General features: G+C 40.5%; 1 protein-coding gene across 2 annotated transcripts; it reads left to right on the forward strand.

The window, feature by feature from the left end:
• The first annotated feature begins 1923 nt into the window (after positions 1 to 1923).
• On the forward strand, positions 1924 to 27064 carry LOC103475873 (protocadherin alpha-C2-like). Of its 2 annotated transcripts, none has more exons than XM_008427810.2 (4): positions 1924 to 4752; positions 6133 to 6191; positions 13033 to 13174; positions 22771 to 22860. In XM_008427810.2, exons 1-3 carry the CDS (start codon positions 2209 to 2211, stop codon positions 13154 to 13156), a joined length of 2727 nt encoding a protein of 908 aa, XP_008426032.2. In that variant the 5' UTR covers positions 1924 to 2208; the 3' UTR covers positions 13157 to 13174; positions 22771 to 22860. The 2 variants fall into 2 exon arrangements, with proteins under 2 accessions (XP_008426032.2, XP_008426031.2); XM_008427809.3 differs by having other exon boundaries at positions 1925 to 4752; positions 13033 to 13118; positions 22771 to 27064.

The following is a 27064-nucleotide window of genomic DNA, read 5'->3' on the forward strand; positions in this document are numbered from 1 at the left end:
GTAAACATGTACCAAAGACTCAGAATTCTGAATAACTGAGTCTAGAGAAGTCTGCAGTTTGGATGTAAAGATTATGTAAACAATTAGATTTTTGTCAGTATTAGCTCTCTTAGTGTGGCATGTATTTAGTTCCAGCCAACATGCGAAATGACGTCAACGCTATTTGGCCACCTTATTCTGTCCAGATCTCACTTCAATTGGGAATCCTTTCACGCTAACTGAGGTGGAGAAAAAAAAATGAGCAAAATGTTTGAGGTTGAGTACATGCAAGACCCAACATCACAATGATGTGTTTGCGCTCCTGTCTTTCACAGTACTAAACTGAACGGAAGTTTTTATTTTATTTTATTTTATTTTTTTCTTGACGAGATCTGGAAAACTTGAAGGGGGCGTGAATACTTTTTGCGATTTACCCAACGTGAGTTCATCGTCGGGTTTCTAAATGAGGAAATTAGGACTTCATGAGATCACCCCCCCGCGCCTCGTTTCCAAAACGGTTATGTGACCTGACAGCGTGAGGTCCGCCGCTGACAGTGATCCATGAGGAGGGAAGGTTGCGATTGTCAGGGCGATGCTGTCTTCCCCAAAACGCTCGCCATGCGGTACGCCGCCTTCGCCGCAGAATAGCTGCCGGCGAAATAAACCGTCCTTACGACTCAAGCGAAGGAAGACAAAGGGACGACAAAAGGATGAGCTCAGTCCCCGAACATGTGTCTGCGTCTGCAGACGCCTCTTCTCTCGTGTCTGTAAGGAAAAAATAAAAATAAAACAGGGGTGGGTGGGATGCAACTATAAAAACGAATTCTAGCTGAATTTTTTTGGTTATTAACGTCACGTTTTTAATCCGGTTATTAGTGTTAATTTATCACCCAACTGGTGTCACTGGGAGCATGTGTGTGAAAGCGATTGGTGCAATCCTTCCAGTTCTTTCTTTTTCCTTCCCCCCTGCCTCATTCGCTCTGTTTCTCTCTTTTTTTTCCTTTCTTTTTTTTTTGACTGGAGGTGTTGTTGGTTGTAGCTCTCAGAACCAGCAATGGAGGGATGAGAGAGGAGAGAAATGGGTGTGGATGGAAGACGAGAGTTGCACCACCGCGGAGAGGAGGAGAGAGCCCGGGTCTGAGCGCGCGCGCCAGGGTGGGCTGCGCTCCTTCCAACGTCAAGTCGGCGTCAGTTAACCAAGTCACTTCCGCCTCCGGGCTGCGTCGGACTTCATGCTCTTTACAACAGTCTGCGTTTGCACAAATTGTTGGAGGAATCCGTCTCTTGTTTTATCAGAGAGACCCTATTCAAATTTTTTTGTTTGTTTTTATCTCATATCACTACCCTACGATAAACACAGTCCAAATCATAAGTGCATCTAGGTTCATGCATCGCACATATCACCTTAGATATTTAAACAGACTACCCCCATCTCAACTTTTCTCTCCAGCAAAATAATAATAAAAAATAAATAAAACGAATAAATTCTAAGCCTTTTTTCTGTTTTGGGTGACTTTTTGCATGAAAAAAGCATAAATTTCTAACTAATGCTGTGGTATGAAGAACCTTTTTGGAAGAATTCATTTTGGGAGAACTATACAACGTGTTAGTAAACATGAATGGATATGACACTGAAGAACAGGTGGCCTTGCTTTTCTAAATTTGGGCCTGGAAACTGCCTATATATTTTTTCAGCTGCAAAAAATATATATTTATAACTTGAAAAATGAAACTGAATCATATAATTTTTCTTTTCCCCATAGAAAAAAGTAAAAATGGGGTTTCTTGGAATATTTAACAGATGGCCATGTTAAATATCAAACTTATGAATAATAATAATAATAATAATAATAATAATAATAATAATAATAATAATAATAATAATAATATGGTTTTACTTTGAAATCTAACCCTTTCGTTTCCGGTTGTGCGCGTGCATGTCTCATCAGTCTTGACGGTCTCACAGCTCCAGCGGCTGGGAAACACACCCGTCAGCAACGCGCATTGGAGAGAGGAGAAGAAAAAAAAAACGCATCACGGACAAAGGAAAAATATGGGTGCTCCGTGGAGCATTGATTTCAGCTGGGCAACGCGATGGATGAGCCGCTCCTGTTTCATTCACCGGGAGACCAATTAACCCACCTTCATGAGGTGCTGGGATGCGAGATACTGCAAGCAAAAAAGGCGGAAGGGTGCGTTTAATCCGTCTGCGGATCCTGTGAGCTTGCCATGGCTGTGACGGGGACATGCAACTGGACAGGGAGGAATGTGCCTTTTTATTATTTCGTGCTGTTCTCCTTATTTTGTGGCCTTGGGTTTGGACAGCTGCGGTATTCGATCACAGAAGAACTGGAAAACGGAGCTCTGGTAGGTGATCTGGCGCACGATTTGGGGATGGATATTCGAAGGCTCTCCACCCGAAAAATCAAGTTAACCTCCAGCAGCGGGAAGCGCTACGTGATTGTCAATCCCAAAAATGGGAAACTGCTCGTCAATGACAGGATCGACAGAGAGGCGCTGTGTGATTTGTCTAGCACCTGCCTCATTAATCTGGAGGTGATGGTAGAAAACCCCACAGAGGTGCACCACGTCGAGGTGGAGATTGTGGATGCAAATGACAATGCGCCGCAGTTCCCCAGAGACGAGTATCAACTGGAAATAACAGAATCGGCTATGCCAGGTTCCCGTTACCCAATTGAAAACGCTCAAGATTCAGATATTGGGTCCAATTCTGTCCGCATGTATCAGCTCAGCACAAACGAGAATTTCGCGCTGGTGTCAAACAAACCTTCAATCAACACAAAGCACATAGAGCTAGTGCTCAAAAAGCCCCTTGATCGCGAGCAGACGCCTTACCACCAGTTAATTCTAAGTGCTGTAGATGGCGGAATACCTGAAAAAACAGGGATGGCCAAAATCAACATCCGGGTCCTGGACTCAAACGACAACGTTCCGGTGTTCGACAACTCGGTGTACAAGGTGAAACTGTTAGAAAACTCCCCCAAAGATACCCTGGTGATAAAACTGAACGCGACTGACTTGGATGAAGGCACAAATGGAGAGGTTTATTACTCTTTCAGCAGCTACACTCCAGAGAGAGTCAGACAGATGTTCAGCATGGACACCAATACAGGTGAAATAAGAGTGAGGAGCAACGTCGACTATGAGGAGACCAACTCTTATGAGATGTACATCCAGGCAATGGATAAGGGCCCAGGTGCAGTTGCAGCCCACTGTAAGGTGGTTGTAGAGGTTGTGGATGTGAATGACAATGTCCCTCAGATAGTGCTGTCATCTCTCTCGAGCCCTGTGAGGGAGGATGCCCGTGCAGACACAGTAGTGGCCCTCATTAGTGTCACTGATCGAGACTCCGGCACTAACAAGCAGGTTACCTTAGAGATCCCAGCAGGCCTTCCATTCAAGATCAAGTCATTCAGAAACTACTACACCCTGGTTACCTCAGCTTTCCTGGACCGCGAGACCACTGATGCCTACAATGTCACTCTGAGTGCCACAGACGGAGGAAACCCTCCCTTATCTTCCCAGAAGACCATACAGGTGGATGTGGCGGACGTTAATGACAACCCGCCACGCTTTGAGCAGACTTCATACACAGTATATGTGATTGAGAACAATGCCCACGGGGCCTCTTTGTGTACTGTGAAAGCTCAAGATGCGGACATCAAGGAGAACGCACGCATCACCTACACAGTGCTCAATGACAACAACCACGGCATTCCTGTCACCTCATATGTGTCTGTGAAGGCCGATACAGGGGAGGCTTATGCCCTGCGAGCCTTCGACTATGAGTCACTGAGAGAGTTTCATTTCCAGGTCAAAGCCCAGGATGGGGGCATTCCTCCGCTCAGCAGAGTTGCTACCGTCTACATCTATATAATGGATCAGAATGACCATGCTCCACTGATAGTCAGTCCTCCTGGCAATGGGACACGCTCCCTAGAGACGGTACAAAAGAATGCAGAGCCTGGTGCCTTAGTGACAAAAGTGGTGGCATATGACGCAGATGCTGGTCCAAACGCTTGGCTGGTCTACGTGCTGGAGACTGCCACTGACCTGGACCTTTTCAAAGTGCACGAGCACACCGGAGAGATCCGGACCACTCGAAGGATCCTGGAGGACAACTCCACTTCTTTTGCTCTAACAGTTGTGGTGAAAGACCACGGTGAGCCAATTCTCTCCTCTACGGCCACCATCAACGTGGCAGTCATGGAGGTGGCACCGAAAGTGGCACCTGATACCAAGAAAGTCATGCGACCTCATACCACATGGTTTATGTCAAATGTGACTCTGTACCTTATTGTGGCTTTGACTGCCACAACGTTTGTATTCCTGGTCACTGTGGTGGTGCTCGCCATTGTCCGATGCCATGCCTACTGCTCACAGCCAGGTTCATGCTCCCCTTGCTGTGGGTCACAGAAGCCTCCTCCAGATGGCGGGAGCAGCAGTGTCAGTGCAGGTGGGGGAGCAGGTGGAGGGGCCCCGGGACAGCCTAATAACAACGTTGTGCTTCGAAGAGACCTCAAAGTGGAACCTCATTACATCGAGGTGCGTGGGAATGGTTCCCTGACAAAAACGTACTGCTACAAGACCTGCTTGACCGCCACCTCTGGCAGCGACACCTTCATGTTCTACAACACGGGCCGGCCTATCAGCGGCACCTGGGGTAGTGGCGCTGACCGTTTCTTCACTAGTGGAAGTGGATTTGTAAGGAGACTGAGTATGCCTGACGCCTCACTTCAGATATGCCCAGAGGTGGGTCAGTTTATATTATACTAAATGTAATTGTACATATTAGGTTTGTGTTCTGCGTTTCCATGTCGCTGCTAAATGAAAACAGGAAAGGTTTTGTGAGGGCAGTATGACTACATTCAATGGCTCTGTGTTCTTCACCAATAAGATGTCATTCCTTTATGTCAAGTTTGATCCTTCCCCGTAGACTTCACTGCTTTCATTCACCTCCCACTTTGCAATGTGCAGTCACACAGCCATGCCGAGCTCAGCACTCATTGTGCATTAGTGTCACTCCTGATGCTTTGCAAGGGACCAGTGTTTTTCCTGATGATTCAGAGATTTGTCCTTCAGACTTTGAGATTGACATAAAATCTACACCTTCAGAAAAAAACAACAACAATGTTTTGCCTTTTATTAGTGTCTCAACCATTTCTGAGTGTGACAGCTTGCCAGAGGGTAAAAGACACAGTTATTGTGTAGTAGAGTTAAACACCCTGATCACGCTTCATAGAGTTTTACCTGATTTGTACAGACGTGGGATGTTAGAATCCATTATATTTAAAAGGTTTAGCAGAGCCCTGAACAAGAGAGTCCATCTGAATTGAACTGAGTCACATCCATTCACCAGATTTCTAATAAAACTGTCCTTAGCATTTTAATTTTACCAAAATATCTGGTCCGACTGATTGTAAGATAGACTTTTGTTGAAATTGCCCCAAATTTCCACTTAGCCCTTTTTCACATCCGTAATTCTCATGTAATGAAACCAGTAAGTTGTTTATTAGATCTAAATGGGCGAGATGAACCAATAAATTCCCTTCATTGACCAACACGTAAACTACATGCCACCTCTGCCAAGCATAGCAAACCGGTATTGGAATATTACCCAATAATGTCGCGGAATTGAACTGTTTTGGCAATAAAGTTTCTTGCAGATTTGGTCTTAACTGCACGGGACATCTTCTGGGATCTTCCAGCTTTCAGAACAGCAGACATATTAACTCGAGTTACACATAAACCCACACACAAATCAGTGTAATAAAACACATGAGCACTCAGGGACATGGCCAAACCCTTCCAGCTTTCACATTTGAACAAGATTAAGTAACGGTCTGTCAAAAAAGCATGTCATATTGGCTTTGAGTGGCAAACATGTTTAAAATATGTGCGTATGTATGCTAAAGCGTGTGCATGTGTGTGGACACAAGTACAGCCTCCTACCACATCCTGACCTGGGATGTGCATCGTAAATAATTGATGAAGCCATGGCCCAGCCTGCCTGTGCGCAGTATGAGATCAAATTAAACTCACTCTCAACCCTCCCTGTCTCTCTCTCTCTTTCTGTGTGTTCTTTCCATTTTTTGCTTCTCTTCTCTTCCCCTCTTTCTCTCGATCTCTCAGCCAAAGGCCCCGAATGCTGACTGGCGATACTCTGCATCTTTGAGAGCAGGGGTGCAGAGGTAAGCATTTTTTTCCAACTTTTTATGTTCTCTTCAGCTGTTATGCCTATTTTGAGATTTTTATCATAGCCCCATTATTATGCAAGTGCATAGTTTGTGCAAGTGAACTTATGAATGCATTCTGAACATTGTCTCAAAAGACGTTCAGCGATAGTGACATGGATTCTAGTTTGTAAATATAAAACCAAGAAATGTATGCAGGATGCAATGTTTGGCACTGTAGAACAATTGGTCTTTAGATGCCAGATTGATGCATTAAAAATGATTATTGCATTCCTTTATTAGGAATAAAAAGGCAGGAACCTCTCTCAGAACTGGCAATTTTGAGGTAAAGTGCAAAAAATAAATGCAACAACATTTGCAGTCCTTTTAGCTTCAGGTTCTACTTCAGTGAAGGCTTACAGAGTATTTTGCTCTTGAACATTTTCACATGTCTCAAGGACATAGCAGATAGGTCAAGGATAAAGTTTAAAGCTTTGTTATGTTATAAAATAATATCCAAAGCTTTATCATGAGACATGGTTTCAAACCAAACAAAATGGTTGCCATCAAGGCCAGGCTAGGTGAGCATAAGAAAACAACCAGTAGGAGCATGGTTACTTTTGAGGAACTTCAGTGATCCAGAGCTCAAGTGAAAGAACTGGTTAACACGGCAAGTAATTATACTTCCAGACACTTTATATAAAAAGTGGCTTATTATAAAAAGCTTTATAGAAAAATCCATTTAATGTGAAGCTAACAAAAATTAAAGAAGAGCTGTTTCCAATCTGCCACCAGCCAGTTAGGGGATGAGGCAAGCATGTCAAGGAAGAAGCTCTGGTCAGATGCAAACATTTTTTTTAAACTTTTTGATCAACACGCAAAGTGTTGTATGTGGCAGAAAAAAAGTGTGCAAACTGAAGGCACCATTGAAAAAATGTGCCGGTGGCGTCACCATAACATGGGATATTTATTGATGAAGCACAACAACCCAGTAGTGTTTAACGCTGACATCGATCTATATGAAATACTAATTTAACTGAGCACACTTAATGGCAAAAGATAATATCAACAATATCACTATATTATTACCACAAGCTACTTTTGAAGAAGCAACACGCAGCGTTGCATCCACAGAAGAAATCAAAGCAGAGCCCAATGGGGAGGTAATGCAGCGAAGCCAATAAGGAACAGAACATCAGACACATTATTAAATGATGGAGGCCCCTTGTACTTCAAGCACTGAATGAATAAATCAAGTTATGAACTCAGAAATGACCTATGCAGAGCAGAGTGTGTTTGGTTCTGCTGAAACACTAAATTTGGGGTTAAGCTGTTGGGAATTGAAGTAGGAAATTACTCAAACTATTTGTACAAAAGCATGGAAAATTAACTACATAGTCAAAAGCAATTCATTATCGCCAGGAGAATGTTTTATGCCCACTTTTATAGCCAATAGATGGAAGTAATTTTTCAGAATATGCTTATAGTTTATTGTAAAAAAATCAAAAAAATGTGGCTGTGTGCAAATAATTTCTGCAGCAGAAGCCCGCTTAGAGCTGAAGGGTCGGATCAGAGGGCTTAACCTCTCGTAATTCATGAGTCAACGGGCCTAAATAATGAATAAATTAATAATAACATTGTAAAGGGAACAAAAACTATTCAGAAAGCTAAAATGCATGGTTAAATCAAACTATACATCATTTTTAAATTTTCTATTTATCCCTGTAATTTATGGCAACACTAAGCTGCAAAGAAAAAATGAACTGAACAAAATGCTCTACATGGACGTACACAATGGAAGTTGAAAGGAACAAATTAGCATTACGTAGGTAGAGGTATGAAATTGATATATGAAAAGGTGCAAGGCCGTTGACCGCTGAAAGTTTGTTTTTTAGAAGAAGAAAACATCCAAAAGGAGTTTCCTATCTTGTCATCTCAGTCCTAAATGGAAGAAAAAAGACTATCCAGGCCTGTCACATCACATTGTTTTTAATTCGCTTCGGTTCTGAACGGTGCCTCACTATTGGGATCAGGGGTGTGGAATTCACAGTGTTCTTTTGCATCAAAACAGGCACATTTATTACATTTTAAAACCCCGAAATGGTCATGTATTTATTACTTGATTGCAACCAACTAATCAGAAAGTAGGTTGTGCTGTCTGTCTGAAGGAATCTCCATCAACGCAGCCATCTAACCATGATATTAAGTGATATTTTTATCGGGCTATTGCTGTGATATTTGGGTTACAGTTGCATCGTTTCTGTAGGAATGACACAAAGGACCTTCATGTAGTTGAACTTTGCTGCTGAGTGTCTTATCTGATGATTGAGTTCTATGTGACAGTGTCACATGCATAGTAAGGCAATGTCAGAGCATTATTTTCATATTGTGTTTTCCCACAAAACTGAACTATAAGTCAGAAAAGCCTTAGTATCTCAGTGGTATAAGTAACTGCATGGTGCCACAACAATCTACCAATAATAGTTTATCGCTTTTGTTGATTCACCTAGGTTTAACCAACCAATATAGGTATTCTACTTTTGAAGCTAGATTCGTTTTGGACACGTTCCTGCTCAAATTGAAACAAAGGCACAGCGGCATCATTTTGCTGCTCAACCCCCCCGCCCCTCCTCACTTTCAGTAACCGTTTCTGGGTACGCCTCAGAGTTTGTTTGAACCTCTGTCCTCGTCCGTTGGAGAGGAAAAAAGTCTGAGCAGCTCCGACTGTGGATCCAGTAACCATCTTCCTCTGCAGTGTAGTACTATATAGGTCATCAACATTCAGAGTGTCGCTCCCCCTCCCACCGCCCCTTTCAGTCTTTACGCAGGAAGCATGAAGGACAAAACGAGCTGACGATGACCTTTCTCAGATTATGAGATGCACACATGCATCAGTTTCAGCTTTAAAGCCTCCCCTCCATGCATATGTGTGCATCTCTCAGGGGGCAGTTTGAACTTATGTGAACTATGTCTTCTATTAAGTTCTCATAAGTCCTAATTACTAAATTAAATACATATTCCACACACAATAACAAGCGGGAATATGAAAATTGCATTAAAACAGGACTGGATAAAGACTCCTGGCTCCATTTTTTTTTACTAGAACTAGTTCAGTCTTCAAAAAAAAAAAAAAGAAAACATCGAAACATTAAAACAACCGGAGTCGAATTTTAAAATGGTTAAAGTTCCACAGCAACATGAAATTAAGAGCTTCTCCATTTGGAAACGAGGACAGCTGGAACATCAGGAACTAATGAGTCTCCCTTCCACCATCCCCACGCTTTGTGCAAAATTCTCCTAATTTCATGCTGTCTGTGCTTACCGCTCGCTTGTCCCATCATCTGCTCCATCTAAGGTTGACTTAATTGGCTATTAGTGTTAATTTTTTATGGCGAGCAGGAGATCAGAACGCGGACGCTGCCATCGAGCCGCAGAAACACGACATGGATTAACATAAATCATCTCTGCAATTTGCCGCTGCCATCTCTTCAAATGACAACGCTTGTAACGTACGCAGACGCAGACGTGGCTCGCATTAACCTTTAACCCCAACACTGGCGCGGACGTGTCACTCTGCACTCTGCATGGTGGCTCCAACGTTACTGACCAACGGTCACACCTGTCAGTATGCACCCATTCAACACTTTCATATGGTTGATTATTTTATTTGTGCATACATAGCAGTGTATATACACACAATGGGTTTAGGTTTTGCATAGTGGTAGCTGAAGCTACACAACTCGCTGTGCTGATTGTCCATTTTAGATAAATTAATAAACAAATGTACTCAACAAGAAACTCTAACGAAAAAATTAGATTTGCTGTTTGAGGAGTAAAATAATCTGACTTCATGGTGGCACAGTTGTTAGCACCGTTACCTTCCGGCAAAAACGTCCTGGGCGTCTTTCTGCATGGAGTTCATAATCATCAACATGACGAGAAATAGAGGCTTGAAATATTTCACTGTAGGTGTCACAAATCTGAGAGACAACAAAAAACAAACACACATTTTCTTTTCTTCTTTTGGTGATGTACCTGTAGGTACGTTGTTTTAATTTTAACATAAAGTTATTGTTAGAGTTTTACCTGTGAGAACACATTCACTTTATCAGGTTCTAAAATAGAAAACACAAAACAGATGGTATTATTTATCAAACAGTAGCAACGTCTAATAAATAGATAATCAGGGAGTTTAAAAAAAAAACAAGTAACCATTTGCCTTTTTCCGTAGGTTATAAGAAGATCAATAGTGGCTGAGGATGCTATTGATTATTAGCAAGTGTGACCAGTTCTGTACAAGCAGGACTTACAATAATTAACTAGTCTGAAGCACTTTACTGTATGTTAACACAATGCCAAGTAGAAAAGACATCACTACTGACTGCAGAGAAGTCATTGCCTGTCAACTTAGGAAGCTATTTAAGACATTTCCACCCACTTAAAGTCTGTCGTTAAACAGTGAAATTGATTCTTCAGAAGTGCTTTTCTATTTTTACAGCGGTAGAATTGTTAGTGCTTTGAGCCTCAAAGTCAGCCCTGATAGTAATATGATAAATTCGGGGGGAGGGGGACAAAACAAAACCCCAAAAACACAAAATTATACAAGAATTATATTGACCGGTCACTTTGCAGGCCTCACTCAATTGGTACATAGACTGGCCGCATATAAGATAATCAATAAATGCACTTTTTATTTGATGCTGTCAAAAGAAAATGTTCAACTTCTATATTGGACAGTCTTAGTGAAAAACAAATGTTCTGAGAATGGAGTTAAAAGTTTAAGTGCTTTTGCTGGAGCTTTCGCAAACTCCCTAGCAAATCTGTTTTAGCAAGCATCAACAGCAGTTTGACTTTTATCTGCTTCTTTCCATTAGTGCACCCCGCTGTTCTAATGGAAATGTGTAGAACTGGGTGCTAATATAAGCATTAAATGCTCAGAGGAAAAGCTTTCTATTTGTGTAACACAGAGCCAGAAGGGAAGAAAAACCTAAGCTGACAAAAATACAACAATTTCCCAGTAAATTAAAATATCATTAAAGAGCTGATTTATGTAATTCATTTGACTCAAAGACAAGTCGTGTATTATATAGATTAATCACACACAGCGTGGAATGTTTTAAAGATTGTTTGCTGCAGAGTGATGAAAACCAGTAACTCAGTTTCTCATAAAATTTCAATATCCCAGTGAGTCCTGTTTTTCAGATTAAAAGTATCTTTTGAAAATTGCAATTTTTCAGCAGGCTTAAGCAAGCTTTTCATTATGCCCAGATTAATAGATTGTTTTTTTGTTCATTTTTATGTAATATTCTAATCAGAATTGTTGCGTAGAGAAAATAATCATGCGTAGAAGACGACCTTAAAAAATCTATTTGTGTTTAATTAAGTTAGCTCATTTGTTTCACTTTGTGAGTTACTGAAACAAACAAACTGTTCAAAGTGAATCCCTGCAGTCCAGCCTCCAGGATACTGACTACAACTTGCTTTCCTTGAATGAGCCACTCCTTAGCCAGATATTTTGGAGGTAAAAGTATAAATTAGGTGGAAAAAAAAAAGCTAAGGTGCCAGAGTCTGGAGGAAGACTGCACAGGCATAGAATAAGAGTTTACTTCAGCTTGTTAAGAACTTTCCACAGTCATTGATGATTTGGAGGCGTGACGTCATCTAATTGTTATGGTTCACTGTGTTTTATCATGGCTGGAGTCAACGTTGGCATCTACCAGAAAATTCTAGCATGTCCTTCTTCTTTCCAGCCTGGTAAAAACCAGACCCTTGTCCTACAATTTGCTTCATATTGGGTCTGGGTTCCCAGCTGTTGTGAGAAACGGATTGTTTCCTGGAGGCGTGGACATTGATCGAGGTTTTAAATTTTACCCAATTGCTAACGTTTGCCTATGCTGTAAACAACCGTCCCTCACTGCGAAGAGAGAAGTGCCGATTAGAAGGATGTGGCTGTTGATGTCAATTCAATATTTGGAAGCGTGGCGAACACCAACTGAACAACTTCCTTCGCTTCCTCCGCTCCCGTTGCTTTACCTGCAGGCTGACTGTTCTCTACAACAGCGCAGAAAATCAACGTCATTAGTTCGCAACTTCTCTTTCCGTTCGCCGATTGGCTCAGTCAAAGATCGACCAGAGACAATCCGAGTCAAAGCAAGAAAGCAGACCGTGCTGGAAGCGAGAATTAGTTTCAAGCCAAATTACACAGGAAGGCGACGGACAGGCTAACTTGTTTCTACTGACCGGCTTTTTGGAAATGCTGATTCGGTTTTCCAGCAATCCGACTTGGCACCTGTCCACAGTGCTGCTGAAATGACCAATATCTAGTATAATGTTCATGATGTCACTGTGCCTGACTAGCCAGCATCGACCTAAACACCATAGAGAATCTATGGCTCACACTAAAGAGGGCGATAATAGACACCAGCCTAATAAACAACCTGGGCTTCCTGAACGCCACCAGCTGATCTCTTCTATTCTGCCTTGATGCAGTAACTTATGCAAAAATGATTTCTGACCAAGAACCGAGTGGATATACTATGCAGTGTTGCACATGAGTCTTACTTTTTCCCCTAGCCACACATTTATGTATTTAAAGTCCTTTTTTAACCATATCATGGGATGTTCTTATTATCTAAGAAACTGTTGAGTTTTCTCAATTACCTTTTGGAATATATCACTGTATGTAATCTATCTGTAATCTATCTGTTTAGAAAATTAAAGTCATTGTCTGAATTCATTTCTGAAATAAACACACACACACACACGCACACACACACACACACACACACACACACACACACACACACACACAAGATCTAATTTGCCAAATGATTGTTTGGATGTTTGATCTGTCTTCTAGTTCTGTCCACATGGAGGAGTCTTCGGTGATGCAGGGTGCCCAAGGGATGCTGGTGCAGAACTGGCCTACTGTATCCAGTGCTGCAGGTGAGTGGCAGCACTGCAGTAATCAGAAGGCGATGTAAAACAGGACCTGACATGAGGTAATCTCTGCTGCAAATCTGGGAGAAAAGAAAAGAACAAAAAATATATGTATACACATATATGTATATTCAACAAATTTCAGCAACCTGAATCCTAGATTCTAAGAGGTGTTTGGGTAAACACATCTTTAATTGAAAATATTGTAATGCTTCATTTATTTAAAAGAAGCAAATAAAAAATTCTTGCATATTTAGTAGATACATATCCAAGAAAAAACATCACTAATCTGATACAAATAAGTAAAGAAAGCATGAAACTTTACAAATTGGGTTTTATTAATTTCTTGGATTAATGGCCAGAGTTGCCACGATAAGTTTTCGATCTTGAAGCCAAGCTACCAGCTTAATCAAGCATTACACACACATGAAGGAGCGGTTCTTTTTATCTAACTCTGAGCATTTATATGGATGAGTGAACGCTCCAAAATGTCAGTCTTCTTCTTTAATAACCTTTATCTGGGGCAACACTGCAGGGAAAAACGGTAGCTCCATAAAACTTGCAACACAAAACGATACCACGTCCTTAAACAGGAATATGTTCAGCTGTAATGTGGAAAATGAAACTTTGCTTTGATTTTACGGGTTATTCGACAGAATTATTGATTGGATGTCTGCATCAGCTTGAGCTCCAAGCTGATGTTGATGCAAATCTTAGATGAGATGCTGAACGCCCAAGGTGCTCGTGGAGAGACACAGATAAACAACAGCATCCTCCCTTAAAAGCAGCCGGCAGCACGGTGAGCCGCTGCTTAACAAATGCACTTATTTTCAGCTGGAAATCACTTGTTCTATGTCGGATGCAACATTGAAGATACATTTTGACTTTTAAGGAGCGATGGAGGATTTTTGGAGTGAAGTTCTGCATCTTACAGTCCAGTGAGAAAAGTACTTGGCTCCATCCAGATTTCTTCTATTTTTGATGCTATCCAAACCAAAGTGGAAGCCTCATTTCCCGTCTTGTTCTCTAGCGACACCCGGACCTGGTTACAGTCTGACTTGTAGAATCGTGGATTCATTCATGTTGAACCTGTCCGACAACATGAAGTATGCTAAACAAAAAAAAAATAAATAAAAATAACGCATCCTGCTCCAAACTCACCATTCACCCGTCTTGGTTTTATAGGAGTTATTTAGTGGAGAAAAGTACAAATGCACGCAAGTCTTCATCAGTTGGAAAGTGGAAGCGGACCGGTTGAAACAAAATATCAACGTCGTCGTCCAACAAACTTCTGACCAATCAGACGACACTTTGGACAGAGTGTTGTACCAATTTCAGTGCTTTGCATGAAATACGCTGCGGCCTTAAGTCCGGTGGCAGCAGCTCCGCCTGTGGGATCCTTGGGAAAATAGACCTCTTGGATGCATGCGCTAACAAGCTCCCAATCTTGGTCAATAAAGTGAACTGTCAAGTTCAACTCCGAGGTTCTGCTTGACTGCTACAATTCAAAAATTACTAACTACGGTGCGCTGTGTGGCACGCTGGATAAAGCAGGAGCCTCACGCGAGGAGACCCAACAGTTCTAGATGAAGCCGCCCTGCATTCGATTGCCAGCTTGGTTTCTTTGCTGCCCGTCTTCCCTCTTTTATCTCTGCCTCTGGTGCAACAACAAGGCCAAGCTGCCTTTTTTTTTTTCTTTTTACAGGGAAAGACATTTGGCCCCAGAATCGACCTGCAGAGTGTTGCATCATTTGCGGAACCGTATGCCTTTGAGCTAATGACTAAGACCATCTGCTACTACTACAAGATGTTGAAAGTGGCAAAAAATAAATAAAAAATATGACTGGAATATGTTTGTGAATTGTTGCAACGCTGCAAAGTGCTCCCTTCCCTGCAGCTGAGCTTCCATTCATTGATTTTCTGTCCGGCTGCAGGAACTTGAACAGGCTTGGAGACTTCAAGGTGAAGGGTAGCATGACAGTCGGTGACAGATGGTTTCTTCCTCCCTGTCAGTAGCTGTATATATATATATATATATATATATATATATTTTTTTTTTTTTATATTTTCCTTTTTTCTAAGAGTAGGTGCTTTTAAGAATACGGAATATTGTGTTTAGTGGATAATATTTCAGCTTGCTTTGTTGAATTTGGCAATATTTTTAGAGCTCAGGCAATGACATACTTTTAGCAGAGGATCAGACTTTTTTTTGTGTGTGACATTTTCATCTTCTGTAGCGGCTACAATATCATATCTACAGTTAATCTTCTGCAATGATGAACTTGTCCAGCGTGCCGCTGTGCACCGAAGTGCGGCTTCCCTTAAACTCACGTTTTATATAAGCGATCCTTGGCTCGGATGAGGGAGACATTTGTTTCATGCCAGAGGGAGAGGCGAGCTCTTATCAAATATCGGGGGTGAAAGAGACAGAGATCCATTAAAAGCAGTTTCGAAAGAGAAAAGAGCAAAGGAGGCGTATGAGGGGGAAAAAAGAAAAAAAGCGAGGTGCGGGGGGATGGAGGAAGAGAAAGGTTAAGAGGATTGTCGGGTTCCTGCAGTGGTGTTGTTGCTAGGTAACGGCATGTGACTTGTTGCCTGGCAACGCACTGTCTAACTGAGAGATTGCTGCAGCAGCCGCACCCACCATCAGTGAGGAGCGGGTGAAGGCAGTTTCCATCGCAACCGGGTGTATCTCTGGATGGAATTTCTTTTCGCAGACAGGAGTGGGAGCAGAACGAGGAAGGAAACTCAGCCAGGGTGATATTAGGCAGAAAGAATGGGAAGTTGAGACGATTCTCTGTGGAGAACCGGGGCTTATTTAGGTCTGTCTCGCCTCGGATACGTACGAAGCGCGTTCCCGTTCATGCGTGACCTCTTGAGGGGATTCACTTGAAAGCGGAGCTGTGTCAAGTCTGAAATTAAAGTAGCCTAATTTTTTATTTTTTTTTTCTTAATATGTAGGACATCAGGTTAGGCGAAATGAGGCTTCTTACATCCTCCTCAGGTGTCATGGCAACATCCCTCACAAGGAGCTGTGCATGACCTGCTTACCAGCAGTTACACAATAATCCATTTCAGCTCATCATATGCTGAAATAGGCTTATCTCTGGAAATTTTTCGAGATGTGTCAGAGACGCGGCAGCAGCACGGAAGGCACAAATCGCGTCATAATTGTACCAATCTGGAGCATGACCTGCTCACACACACACGGACACAGAGGAATAGCTCTGATTATTATCAATATCCTAATTAACAATGTCCGGGATGAGGATGTGTCATAGCAACCAGAGAAGCTCTGGGGTCTCCCAAGGTACTGCAACAATACTTGATTAGAGCTGCAGTGCTGTGTAAGAATTTCGAACCACCCCTCTGTTTCTGATAGCGCACACTTCCAAGGAGCCGGACTTTCTTGGAATCTTTAGGAAGTGGTCCTATGCAAAAGTTAGACAAACGTCTTTGAAGGATTCTCTTAAAAATTAGATCTTCAAGAGATTTGATTTGACTTATTTAAGAAAATAAGCAATCAGTAGGACAGAGAAAACATGTGCATACATAACCAAGAGCAACACAATTTGTTTTACTGCTACTTTTCTGTTTGAAAAGGAGCAGGAAAAAGTGAAAACCTATTTACTTAAATTTAATGAAATATGTTACTTACTGACTCAATTTTCAAAAACCATGTTATAATATTCATGTACCGATTGAATATACTGTGCTCAATATACTGAGCCAACAAATAAATTATATTAAAAAGACAAAATGGCCACAAACTCATTCATAACAAGACAAGAAAATCTTCAGAAAACATACAGTCTTATATACAGTATGACCTTCTTAACATGACTATCATTTATGTGGGGGGTTTTTTATACTGACTATTTGCTTGTTGAAGCATAGAAAAGGGCAAAAACATCAATAGCTTATCCAGTGTTGTTCCAGCACAAAGCAGTTAACTTAACTGAACCCATTTTAAATTGCATTTCTGGCATCTGTGTTGATGGATCAAAATTCAGCACAGAAAAGTGCCATCTGGTTATAATCTATCATGAAATATGCTCTTGATAGAGCGTCTTTGGTGACAACCTTATTTTCCAGCTTAATGGTTATCCCTTCCACCCTGGCAATCCAGCAAAATCCTACCTGGCTGATGACAAACGTTCCCCAAAGGATCGGTTTAAGGATTAATCTCTTGCCTGTGCCAAGACCCACATGGGGGGTGGGAAATGTCAGAATCCTGCACATAAAATGGAGTTTGCCAAACCGAAGCTTGTTTCTATTTTTTATTTTTTTATTTTTTGCCTTGATTTTTTTCTTTTCTTTTTTGTTTTCCTATGTCTTATTAAATGACAGCTGCTCATGTGGCTCTGCTCACATTGATTGTCAAACCTGATCAAGACGTCTAAAAATCCTCACATTAAATGAATTCATTATGGCAGGAGCATGATCTGTTTAAAAGCCAAAATTTTACTCGGGTATATTTAGGAATGAAGTGGTTTTCGTTTTGCTTTGTGTTGGAAAAATGCTCGTTCGTTATCATTATTTCATGTTATCTACTTGGAATCGATTGCATTTATTGATTAGATTTGAAATTGAAATTGGTTTCAGAACAACTTGACATTTTGAAGAAGAACATGCATATCGAAACCTTCATGGTATGTGGAGTTCATAAGTTCTTTTTCGTGTAGTGAGACGAAGGGTTTTTGAGATAAAGAGGCATTTGTTCTATCTTTGTTTTTTTTTTTGCAGAAACAGAAAACCATCCTTCACATGTGTTATGAGGATTTTTATATAAAATAAGTACTTTTCTTTGTTAGAGAGCACTTTTGACCTGCCAACTGTCCACTCACTGCATTTGCAAGTATAGATACATGTCTAAAAGAGAGCCTTTGATCCTTGTGATTTCTGTGTTTTGTTTTTCACTGGTGACTCAGTTATTGGAGCTCAAATTTGCTGTTGAGATAAATGTGAGGGAAGCTTACTTTTAAGTTGATTACATCTCTTAGAAACCTCTACAAATAAGAATAAGATCTACAAATTGGTACCAATGAGTAGCAAAATACCATGCCACCAACCTTATGTTTGGTCCACATTTTTTAGTGTGCTACTATAATAAAAGACAAATGTGCTTTAACGGTGTTTACACATTTTTACCAAGTGTACTTTGTGGGTGACAACATATGTATAATAGTCCACCCAAATACACCACTCACGTTTTTATATATTGTAAATTATATCCTTGTGTTAATGAATGATCCCCATGACATCAGAAAAGATTTAAGCCACGAAAATCAACTGTGGTGTAACCAAAAGCTAATTATAAACTGTATAAAACATTTATATGTTTCATCAATATTAGTGGTTTCAGAGAGGAAAATTATTTAGTCAATTGACTATTGTGCATACTGCAGCTCCAGTGACAGACTTTTCAAAGACCTTTAATTCATCAGCAGATTTTGATGTAACACCTGCACTGAGTGTACTATTTGGCACTATTACAGAGAATTCCCGTGCGTCAAAAGTAAACGCTAAGCTGCTACCTTCGTTCACTTGAGAGTGGGAGCTATTGCATGTTGAGGGACAAAACGTAGATAATTTGGGCAAAATTATTCTGTGCAGCAAACTGATGTGTTGCAGTAAAGTCATTTTTAAATTGTCTCCTGTGGCACTGTGAGCATTGTCACTAAAGTTTAGGGTAAAAAGTAGAAATGGTAATGTCAGTATTACAGCTATTAAAAAAATTAAACAGTAGAAAATATAAATGCACATTGAAATGGGAGACTCCTTTGTACATATATGGTCATCTACTTGTAAGATTTTATCACTAAAAGCAGTTTTTCATTTAATTGCACAGACATGGGCTGGTGACCTGATAACCTAATGTCCAATACAGTAGTGTGAAACAAAACAAGAAAGTATAACATGATCTAATCACTTTTATGCGAAACAGAAAAGCAACCAATGTTTGTGCCTCTGCTAAAATGCATTAAATATTAAACTTATAGTAACAATTATCATCACATTAAAGCTGCCAGTTGTTTTGAACTGCTTATCCTGCAGAATTATAATATAGTTTTGCTTTTTCTGCTCTGCATATTGTAATTCAAGAGTAAGTATAACAAGCTGACTGTAGCTCATTAATTAGTCAAGCTATCTGCTCACACAGCAAACCTGCAGTGGCTTACTATACCTTATGAACTGTAAAGTGGGAAATGTTAGCAGTTTTCAAAACCTAACTTGCAATAACTTGAGCATAGCTTCATCATTATATGTAAGCAGCCGCCCAACTCTACACATATCGTCTTCTTTTTAAATTCCAGTTTCCTTCTGGTATTTTACAGATCGTAATCTGATGTTTATTTTAATAATGTTTGTGGTCAGCCTCAGATGTAATCTGCTTCTGCTCACCATGGATGCCATTTAAATAGGACTTCCAAAACGCCCCTGTGTTTTGCTGGGTTTAATGCCCAGATTAAGTGCAGACGAACAGACCATGCTCTCAAATTTCATAATCCTCAGAAACAGACATCATTAAGGCATTACGGCGATGAGTCTGCTTATAATGACATGAGACATGTAATGGCTGATCCATCAAATTACCTCAATCACACTGGCCAGTTAACATGCTTATTTTTACTTTTACGTAACGGGAATTGCAAAAACACAAGACAAATGTGATTTAAAAATTAACCGGTACATGTAAATTAATGGGTGTTTTTTTTTTTATGTCTTCTCATTTTCTTGCAATTAATTTAATGCCTTGAAATATAAATTTGTTGTCTTTTTTTCGTCCTTGCGGTGCAGCCACATTGCTACGTCGCTACATCAAACAATAGCTCTTCCCCTCTCTTAATCTGGAAACATCCATTGCTTCCATCATTGCATTTTAGGAGGTGATATGATCAATTTGCAGTGAGTTGTGGCTCAATATCTTGCCACAGGTCTCTCTGTGACGCACCCAGCTCTTCATTGAATGGCTAAACGTGTCTGTTACACAGGGCTATGTATTGACTTGTGCAATCGCGTCCGTATCATCCGCTCTTTTTGTAGCCAGCGCGTGATATTCCTCCTGTTGCTGAGGCGATTTAATGCGAGGACATGCACACGGACGTAGCAGATTTTTTTTTTTTTTTTTTTATTGTGTTTGTCCTGCAGGAACGGTGGCTAAAACAATTTCAGCACTCCAGCAATGTCATAAATAGCCTACAAAGGAAAGAAAGAAAAAAAAAAGGAGCTTTTTGCAATGGCTCATGTTTGATCTAAATAAAATCCAGACTGAAAGTAGGTCAGCGCTGAGGGAACTGGTGTGGGCCTGAGAGCACCATGTCTGCAAAACCCGCCCACCCCCATCCCTCCTGACTGCCTCGCTCTCATGAGTTCTCTCTCTTTTCATCTTATCTAATAACCCCTTTGCATTTCACTCTGACCTTTTGACTCCAACAGGTATATTTAATTGTTTTATTATTATTATTATTTGTTTCCTTCAAAATGGGATTTTTTTTTCTTGGCTTGCCAGCTGGGTTCATTTCTTTTTTTGCATTAGAGGCTGTGAATCCTTGTCTCTGGCCTCCTACGTGGTGGGATTATGCAGCTGGCATCATCTAAACACAAAAACCAATCACGCTGGCACATTAAAAAGCTCTCTGGGTTATTACCTTGCCTTACCTTGCTTTTAGTCATCTGGGCCAAATTGCAGTTCTAAAAATAATCACCCACTGCTGTGACTTCTAATAACAAACTGTAGTTCAAGTAATAAAACTTAGTAAATGAATTAAACAGAGCCGATTCCCAGGCCGTCATAAAAACAAAAACAAAACAAAAAAAGTGTTTTAAAATGTGTCTTTGAGGTTTCATAAATCACAAAATGTATCTTACAAAACTGTATTCTGTGTAACAATATTCTATTCATGCATGGTTAGTCTAAGTATCTTAAGGACAAAATGTAGTCACCAAATATAAAGCTGTATAGAGCTTTTTTTTATTCATTCAAAGTAGACTTGTCAAACATAGAAACAACTAGTTGTCAGATTTAAGGAACTCAAATAGTGCAGCCCTATTTCACCAGACAAAGTTGTGTGCTGATATCCACCACAGAGCACTTTTTTTTTTTGATGGACTCGACCTAAATATGATGACTTGTTAATATTGTAAGACTGTGTGCCGTGTGATTTTGCTTCAAGCTTATAAATGGATAAAGTGTTGTTTCTGTTGAGGTGAGAGGGCGCCGTGAACTCGATGAACTCTTCCAAAGAGCTACATTTCCAGAAAAATCTTCACACCTAGTCTGACCATCTATCTCCAGCTCCATGAACACGATCTCAAGATACAGGGCAAAGACTGACCACCAGGCGGGAGCATGTACACATGTCCGTTTTAATTTATTACTATTAGTACTTCTTTTTAATACAATTTAACTCTCAACTCAGCACCTGCTTTATTTCCTGGGATTGTAACAAAAACACTAAGTTGTTAAAAGAAAAAAGAAACTATGTGGTTAATTTGGGTACTTTTTATGAAGCTAAAAGAATGGAATGTGGGAGCTGAAATATTTCCGCTTCTTGAGTCTGAAAGTTGAAAATGCTTCAAAATATCACACTGACAAATCATGGTTGATTATTTGTTTTAGTTATTTTTTTACTTAGTTTCTTGTTTCTTCAAGGACAAAAATCTGGTTGAAATCAGACAAATCTTAAAGAATAACTTGAATATGATAAAGATACGTCATCGGATCTTAGCTTATATTGATTTCCAACCAGCTGCCTCTGTTCCAACAATGGTTTTCTTGAAGTATGATTATGCGTCCCAACATAAGAAAATACACAATATTTCATTCATAAGATTGAGAAAAAAATTTCTACAGTATTTTGGGGGTAAACTATTAATGCTTTTTTTTTCTAGAAAATACAGGTTTCAAAAGATACCAAGTTTTAAATAATCGATTAGATAATAACTAATCAAAAATAGGTATGCAGCCATACAAACAAAAATAACACAAGTAGCCAAGTGATGTTAACCAGTTTGTGCAACCTTTATTATCTGACAAGGTAATAAATCCAGACGAAAACTCAAGAACTACTTCTTGTTTCTAAAATATTAATAAAAGGTGCAAAGCTTAAAGCACTCACCTTCACATGCAGGAGCTAACTAAGCGCACATTTCAGCTACTTCTGGACAAACCACTTCTCTCTTAATTCAGCACTCGCTATCAGTTGCTAACACAGTGTCACTGTTCAAAACACTCGACCTTAAATCACTGGAATTTGTAGCTTGCCAAAAAAAAACTTGAAAATTATCAAATATTAACTAATTACTCAGAAGGTCAGTCTTTGAGACAATTGTCACAACAACTCTCTCAAGGCTAGCTTAAAGTGTGTGTGGGGGGAAACGAGCTTGGCTTTCTAATTGTAGGTTATTATATGACAAACGGGATTTACATTTGTATTTATTTTATCATTTAATTTTTAGGATATGGTTTGCGTTTTTTATGAATTTTCTGCCCATTAGCTGGAAACTAAAGCATCGTATTTATTGTGGTGACATGTTTCATGAACTTTCACACACAGATGTCCAGCAGATTTCATTGATAAAACAAGCAGTTCAAATGCTTACTCACATTTAACATCTTTCATTTTTATTACGTTTTGTTTGTTTGTTTTTTTAGATGGAGAGGGCGGCGGGGAGCTCTCTCCCCCGGTGGGGGCTGGAGTCAACAGCAACAGCTGGCACTTCCGATACGGCGCTGGACAAAGCTACATCCCTCCTCAGCCTCTGAAACCTGGAGAGATTCCACCAGAGGCCTTCATCATCCCCGGATCTCCAGCCATCATCTCCATCCGCCATGACGCGGGCCCTGTGGACGACAAGGGCGACTTCATAAGCTTCGGCAAGAAGGACGAGGCCAAGAAGAAGAAGAAGAAGAAGAAAGACAAGAAGGACAAGAAGGATAAGGGGAAGGATGACAGCGGGGATGATTAGAGGAGAAGGAGGTGACCAAAAAGCAGAGCTACCCAGTTAATCTACCGTACCAGTTTCAGAGCCAGAAAAATAAACCAAGTGCACAATATAACCAAGGGGTCTCCCTTGTGCCATGTTTGCATAGACCTTGTACAGTGGCCAAAGGCTCGTTTGATCAGCCTTGGCTCTCGCATTAACCGAACAACAAATACTCCTAATCCAAAAGGCTGGACCAAATTGAAACGAAAACCAATTTATTCGTTAGCGTAGCTTTACTGTGATTTACCATCCACTCCCCCCAAGCCGCTATCTGCTTTGTACATTTGACAACAGAAACGCGCCGTAGATGGCGCTCTATTTGTATCCGACCTCTGTCAGCCGAAGCAGCTGATGTCAACGTCTCCGGCGCTCTTATTTCTTGCCAAGCCAACGTGAAGCGAAAGCCAAACAGAAACTAACAAAACGATTGAAGTAGAAGCTTTCGCCTCCAGTATCACAGAGGGCTTATAGGAATTCAGAACATGAAGTCTTTTGTAAAAAAAAAAAAAAAGAAAACAAAAGGAAAAAAAGCAAAAAGTTCTAATATTTCCTATGTATCTTTCATGAGATAAGCACCTTTGAGAGAATGAGGAGGACGAGAGTAGCTGGAGCACGCTTTGACAGAGCTGTGTCTTAATGGAACAGCACATTGGACGGACGGGCTGAAGACCTGCACCGGGTCGCAGTAGCTGTCCCGCGAGTTTGTCCCCAGGTTAGTTTATAAGCAAGGGGCTGCATAACTCCTACTTCATTTGGAATTAGTAAGTTATTGAAATTGATTGTACAGAGTTAGTTTTATGAGTATTTTGTCAGCAATAGCACTATGTTGCTATGGTAATTGTTAAAACAGATATATGCGACTAGACTGATGGGGAAATAGTATAATGGTTAAAAGATAACAGAACTGTTTTTGTCCATTCTCTTCCAGTTATTCTTTGCTAACAATTTCCCAAAGCTGCTGTGATTTTTAATCCTATTTGTTTTATTTGTGTGTTTTCTTCTTTGGACTGTTAAACGTGCTTAGTCTCAAAACTCCCGGAAGTGAGCAGAGCTTGTGGGTTTACTGCCTTAAATTTATTTACAGTTAATAAAAAATATGTTTTTCTCTTTCAAGCTTATGCTAAATGAACTATAGTCTGAAAATGAATAACATCAGGGATTAATGGGTATACCTCCAACCCCTAGGTGGCAGCAGAGTGGGATAGGCATCGACTGTCACTAATAGGATACGTATGCCACCTCGGTGGCATTAAGACTGAAATTTATTTCAGGCGAAGTTTTTGCTACAAGGGGTTGAACGTTTTTCACGTTTTGTTGCATAAACATTTTGCCCCTGTTGTATTTTTAACAAATCTAAAAAATAGACGAGATACTTCAGAGCCAGCATTTCAAGCCAATTCTTTTTTTCATTTTTTCATTTTGGCTTAAACACAGCATCTTAAGCTAATTGTCAAAGCAATAATATTTTGCCAGATTCGAAGGAAATATAAACAAAATGCTGACCTTTAGCTGGTTGACAGTGAAAGATAATCTGTAGAAAATGGACAGAAACATAAAAACGCACATCTAAGGGTTTTTTGCTAAATTGCTAATGCGAAAATGTGCTGTTTGCAAACAAAAAAGGGAAAAAAATGCTACTTTACTGTTCGTGAGTGCAGTTGTGTGATTATGTATCATTTGCACTTGCTTTATTGCTTGCCTAATTATATAGTTGTTCCATAGGGTAACGCTGAATCAGATTGTTGTGGTATTGCTTGTCAAGCGGGAATTGGAAATAACTAGGGAACCTACATGCAGCTGATGCGGACGGCCTCCAAACTTTCCTCTTAAAACATGGCAAGGTTCAATATGGTCTTAATAATACACCCACTCACACTAAAATTCTGACTCTTCTTGCCTCACACATAGAAAAAAAACCCCAACAACAAACACTGTCTACCAAACAGGACACATAAAAGAAAAACCAAGCTCAAACCAAGAACCCACACTACTTCCCGGCAGCTAAAGAACTGAAGGCCAGTGCTTAATAAAAGAGTGTATTATACGGCTCGGAAGCAGAAAGGTTGCTTGTCGCTTCATTTCTGTTCAAGCCCCGATCCCTCCGCTTCTGTCTTTGAATGTTAAGTAGTTGTTCTTCAAGCTCTGCACCACTGCCTCGACTGCTTCAGTGCTTGTAGGATTTGCTTGCCCCCGCTGCCTGTTTCCTCCCTCGACTCCTCAGATCTACATGGTTTGGCCTCTTTCGAGTCACCCTCCTTCAGTGAACTGTGCAGTTGTAACAGCGTATAACATTTGTGTATATTCATATAGCCACACATAGCGACGCAGGAATGCAACGCAACACACTCGCATTTACCGCCCCTTCCCTTCCCTTGGGTTCGGCTTCAGCTCAAAGCGAGCTTGGGCGCTTCTGCTGGCGACTCTCACCTTCCGACTGTTCGTTGTTGGCAGCTCTGTCCCCTCTTGCACGGGTTCCTGAGCTTGGCATAGTGAAGACGCCTGATGGGTTAGCAGGACCTCGGATTATGCTCTTCTGGATGTGATGGAGAGGCAAAAAGTGGAGACGGAGGGGAGCAAAAAGCCTGGGTCCAGTAGCAACGGAAAGCAAAATCACTGGGCTACTTTTGTGCGAGCAAAGACGTTGGAGTTCCTCGATAAGAGAAGATCAACTTGGGTCGACTCAAATCACTTACAAAGAGGGTGAAGCACAGTTTGTCGCTAATGCAAACGGACTAAGGTTTTGATTCTCTTAGAGATGGGGTTGGGAGTTGGGGGAGGGGGTTCAAACTAACTGGGGGTGAAACTGTTTTGTTGTGCAGTCATTGGTGGTCATGTAAAAAAAAAAAAAAAAAAGAAAGAAAGAAATTCTGCTATTATTCCTACTGTTGTTATTATTGCTTTATTGCTTTTTGCTGAAACAAGGTTGCCCGGAAGTGCCATGTCAAGTACCACACTTGAGCGGTGAAATGTGAACCACTGTTGGCCAGACTGTTCGAAGCAGTAGGCATCAGGACAAAAATGATTAAAAAGCGCCGGAAAATTTCACCTCAGTGTTCCTTTCTTTAGACCATCGTATTGCCAATCACCATTGGGGTATGTACGTAGGTGCTGCTATACGGCCCGATCCCTCCCATTCTCCCCGACTCCTGCCCCCTCTGCGACTTTCTGCAGACGTACTTCTGTGCTGTCAGATCACCAAGTGGCTGTTTGCATGTTGTAAGCAAAGGAAACAGATTCTATATAGATACTATATATACATAGATATGTTTTTTTGTTTTTCTTTTCTTCTCCAGTGTGTATTGGAATACATATAGATCCGATACTAGAAAATACACCCATGTTGAAAGTCTCGCATTCATCCATCCATCGGAGTAAACGCGCGTCCGGTTCATAAAGACGCACTACTGCGAACAGTGAATTGTGGAAAAACCTAAAAGAATCACATTTTTATCCCGCTGAAAACAACTTCAATCTACTAGATATACATGATACTGTTGTGTTATATTATGAAAAGCCTTTTTTTTTCTTTATATTTTTACCCGTACGATTTTCATAGCTAAGAAAATCTATCCTTAAACTTGTGTTGAGCTTTGTAACGATCAAACAAACACCGATGTGAAATAGGACCATTTACTCATCCTGCATATCTGTCTGTTGCTCTGTAAAAAAAAAAAAAAAAGTAAAAAAAAAATGTACATAAAAACATAAAATGTTGTAAAAAATAATGATAAAATTGATGTATTCTCTGCTTGTGTATAGTGAATGTTCCTCAGTCGCTGGGTGCGGGAGCTGTGACTGGCTCAAACCGGTCCACTGTGTCCGTGCAGATCTGTTCATGACTTTTTTGTACACCTGCTAATCATTGTTACGGTGATAATAGTGGTTCTTATGATTTCATCAATCTGGTAATGTGTTTTGTTAAGAAGTCACAAATAAAGTTTTTTTCTTACATATCTTACAAA

The sequence above is a fragment of the Poecilia reticulata genome, chromosome 14 (assembly GCF_904066995.2).
Source record: "Poecilia reticulata chromosome 14, P_reticulata-male-v2, whole genome shotgun sequence".
Taxonomy (NCBI): Eukaryota; Metazoa; Chordata; class Actinopteri; order Cyprinodontiformes; family Poeciliidae; genus Poecilia; species Poecilia reticulata.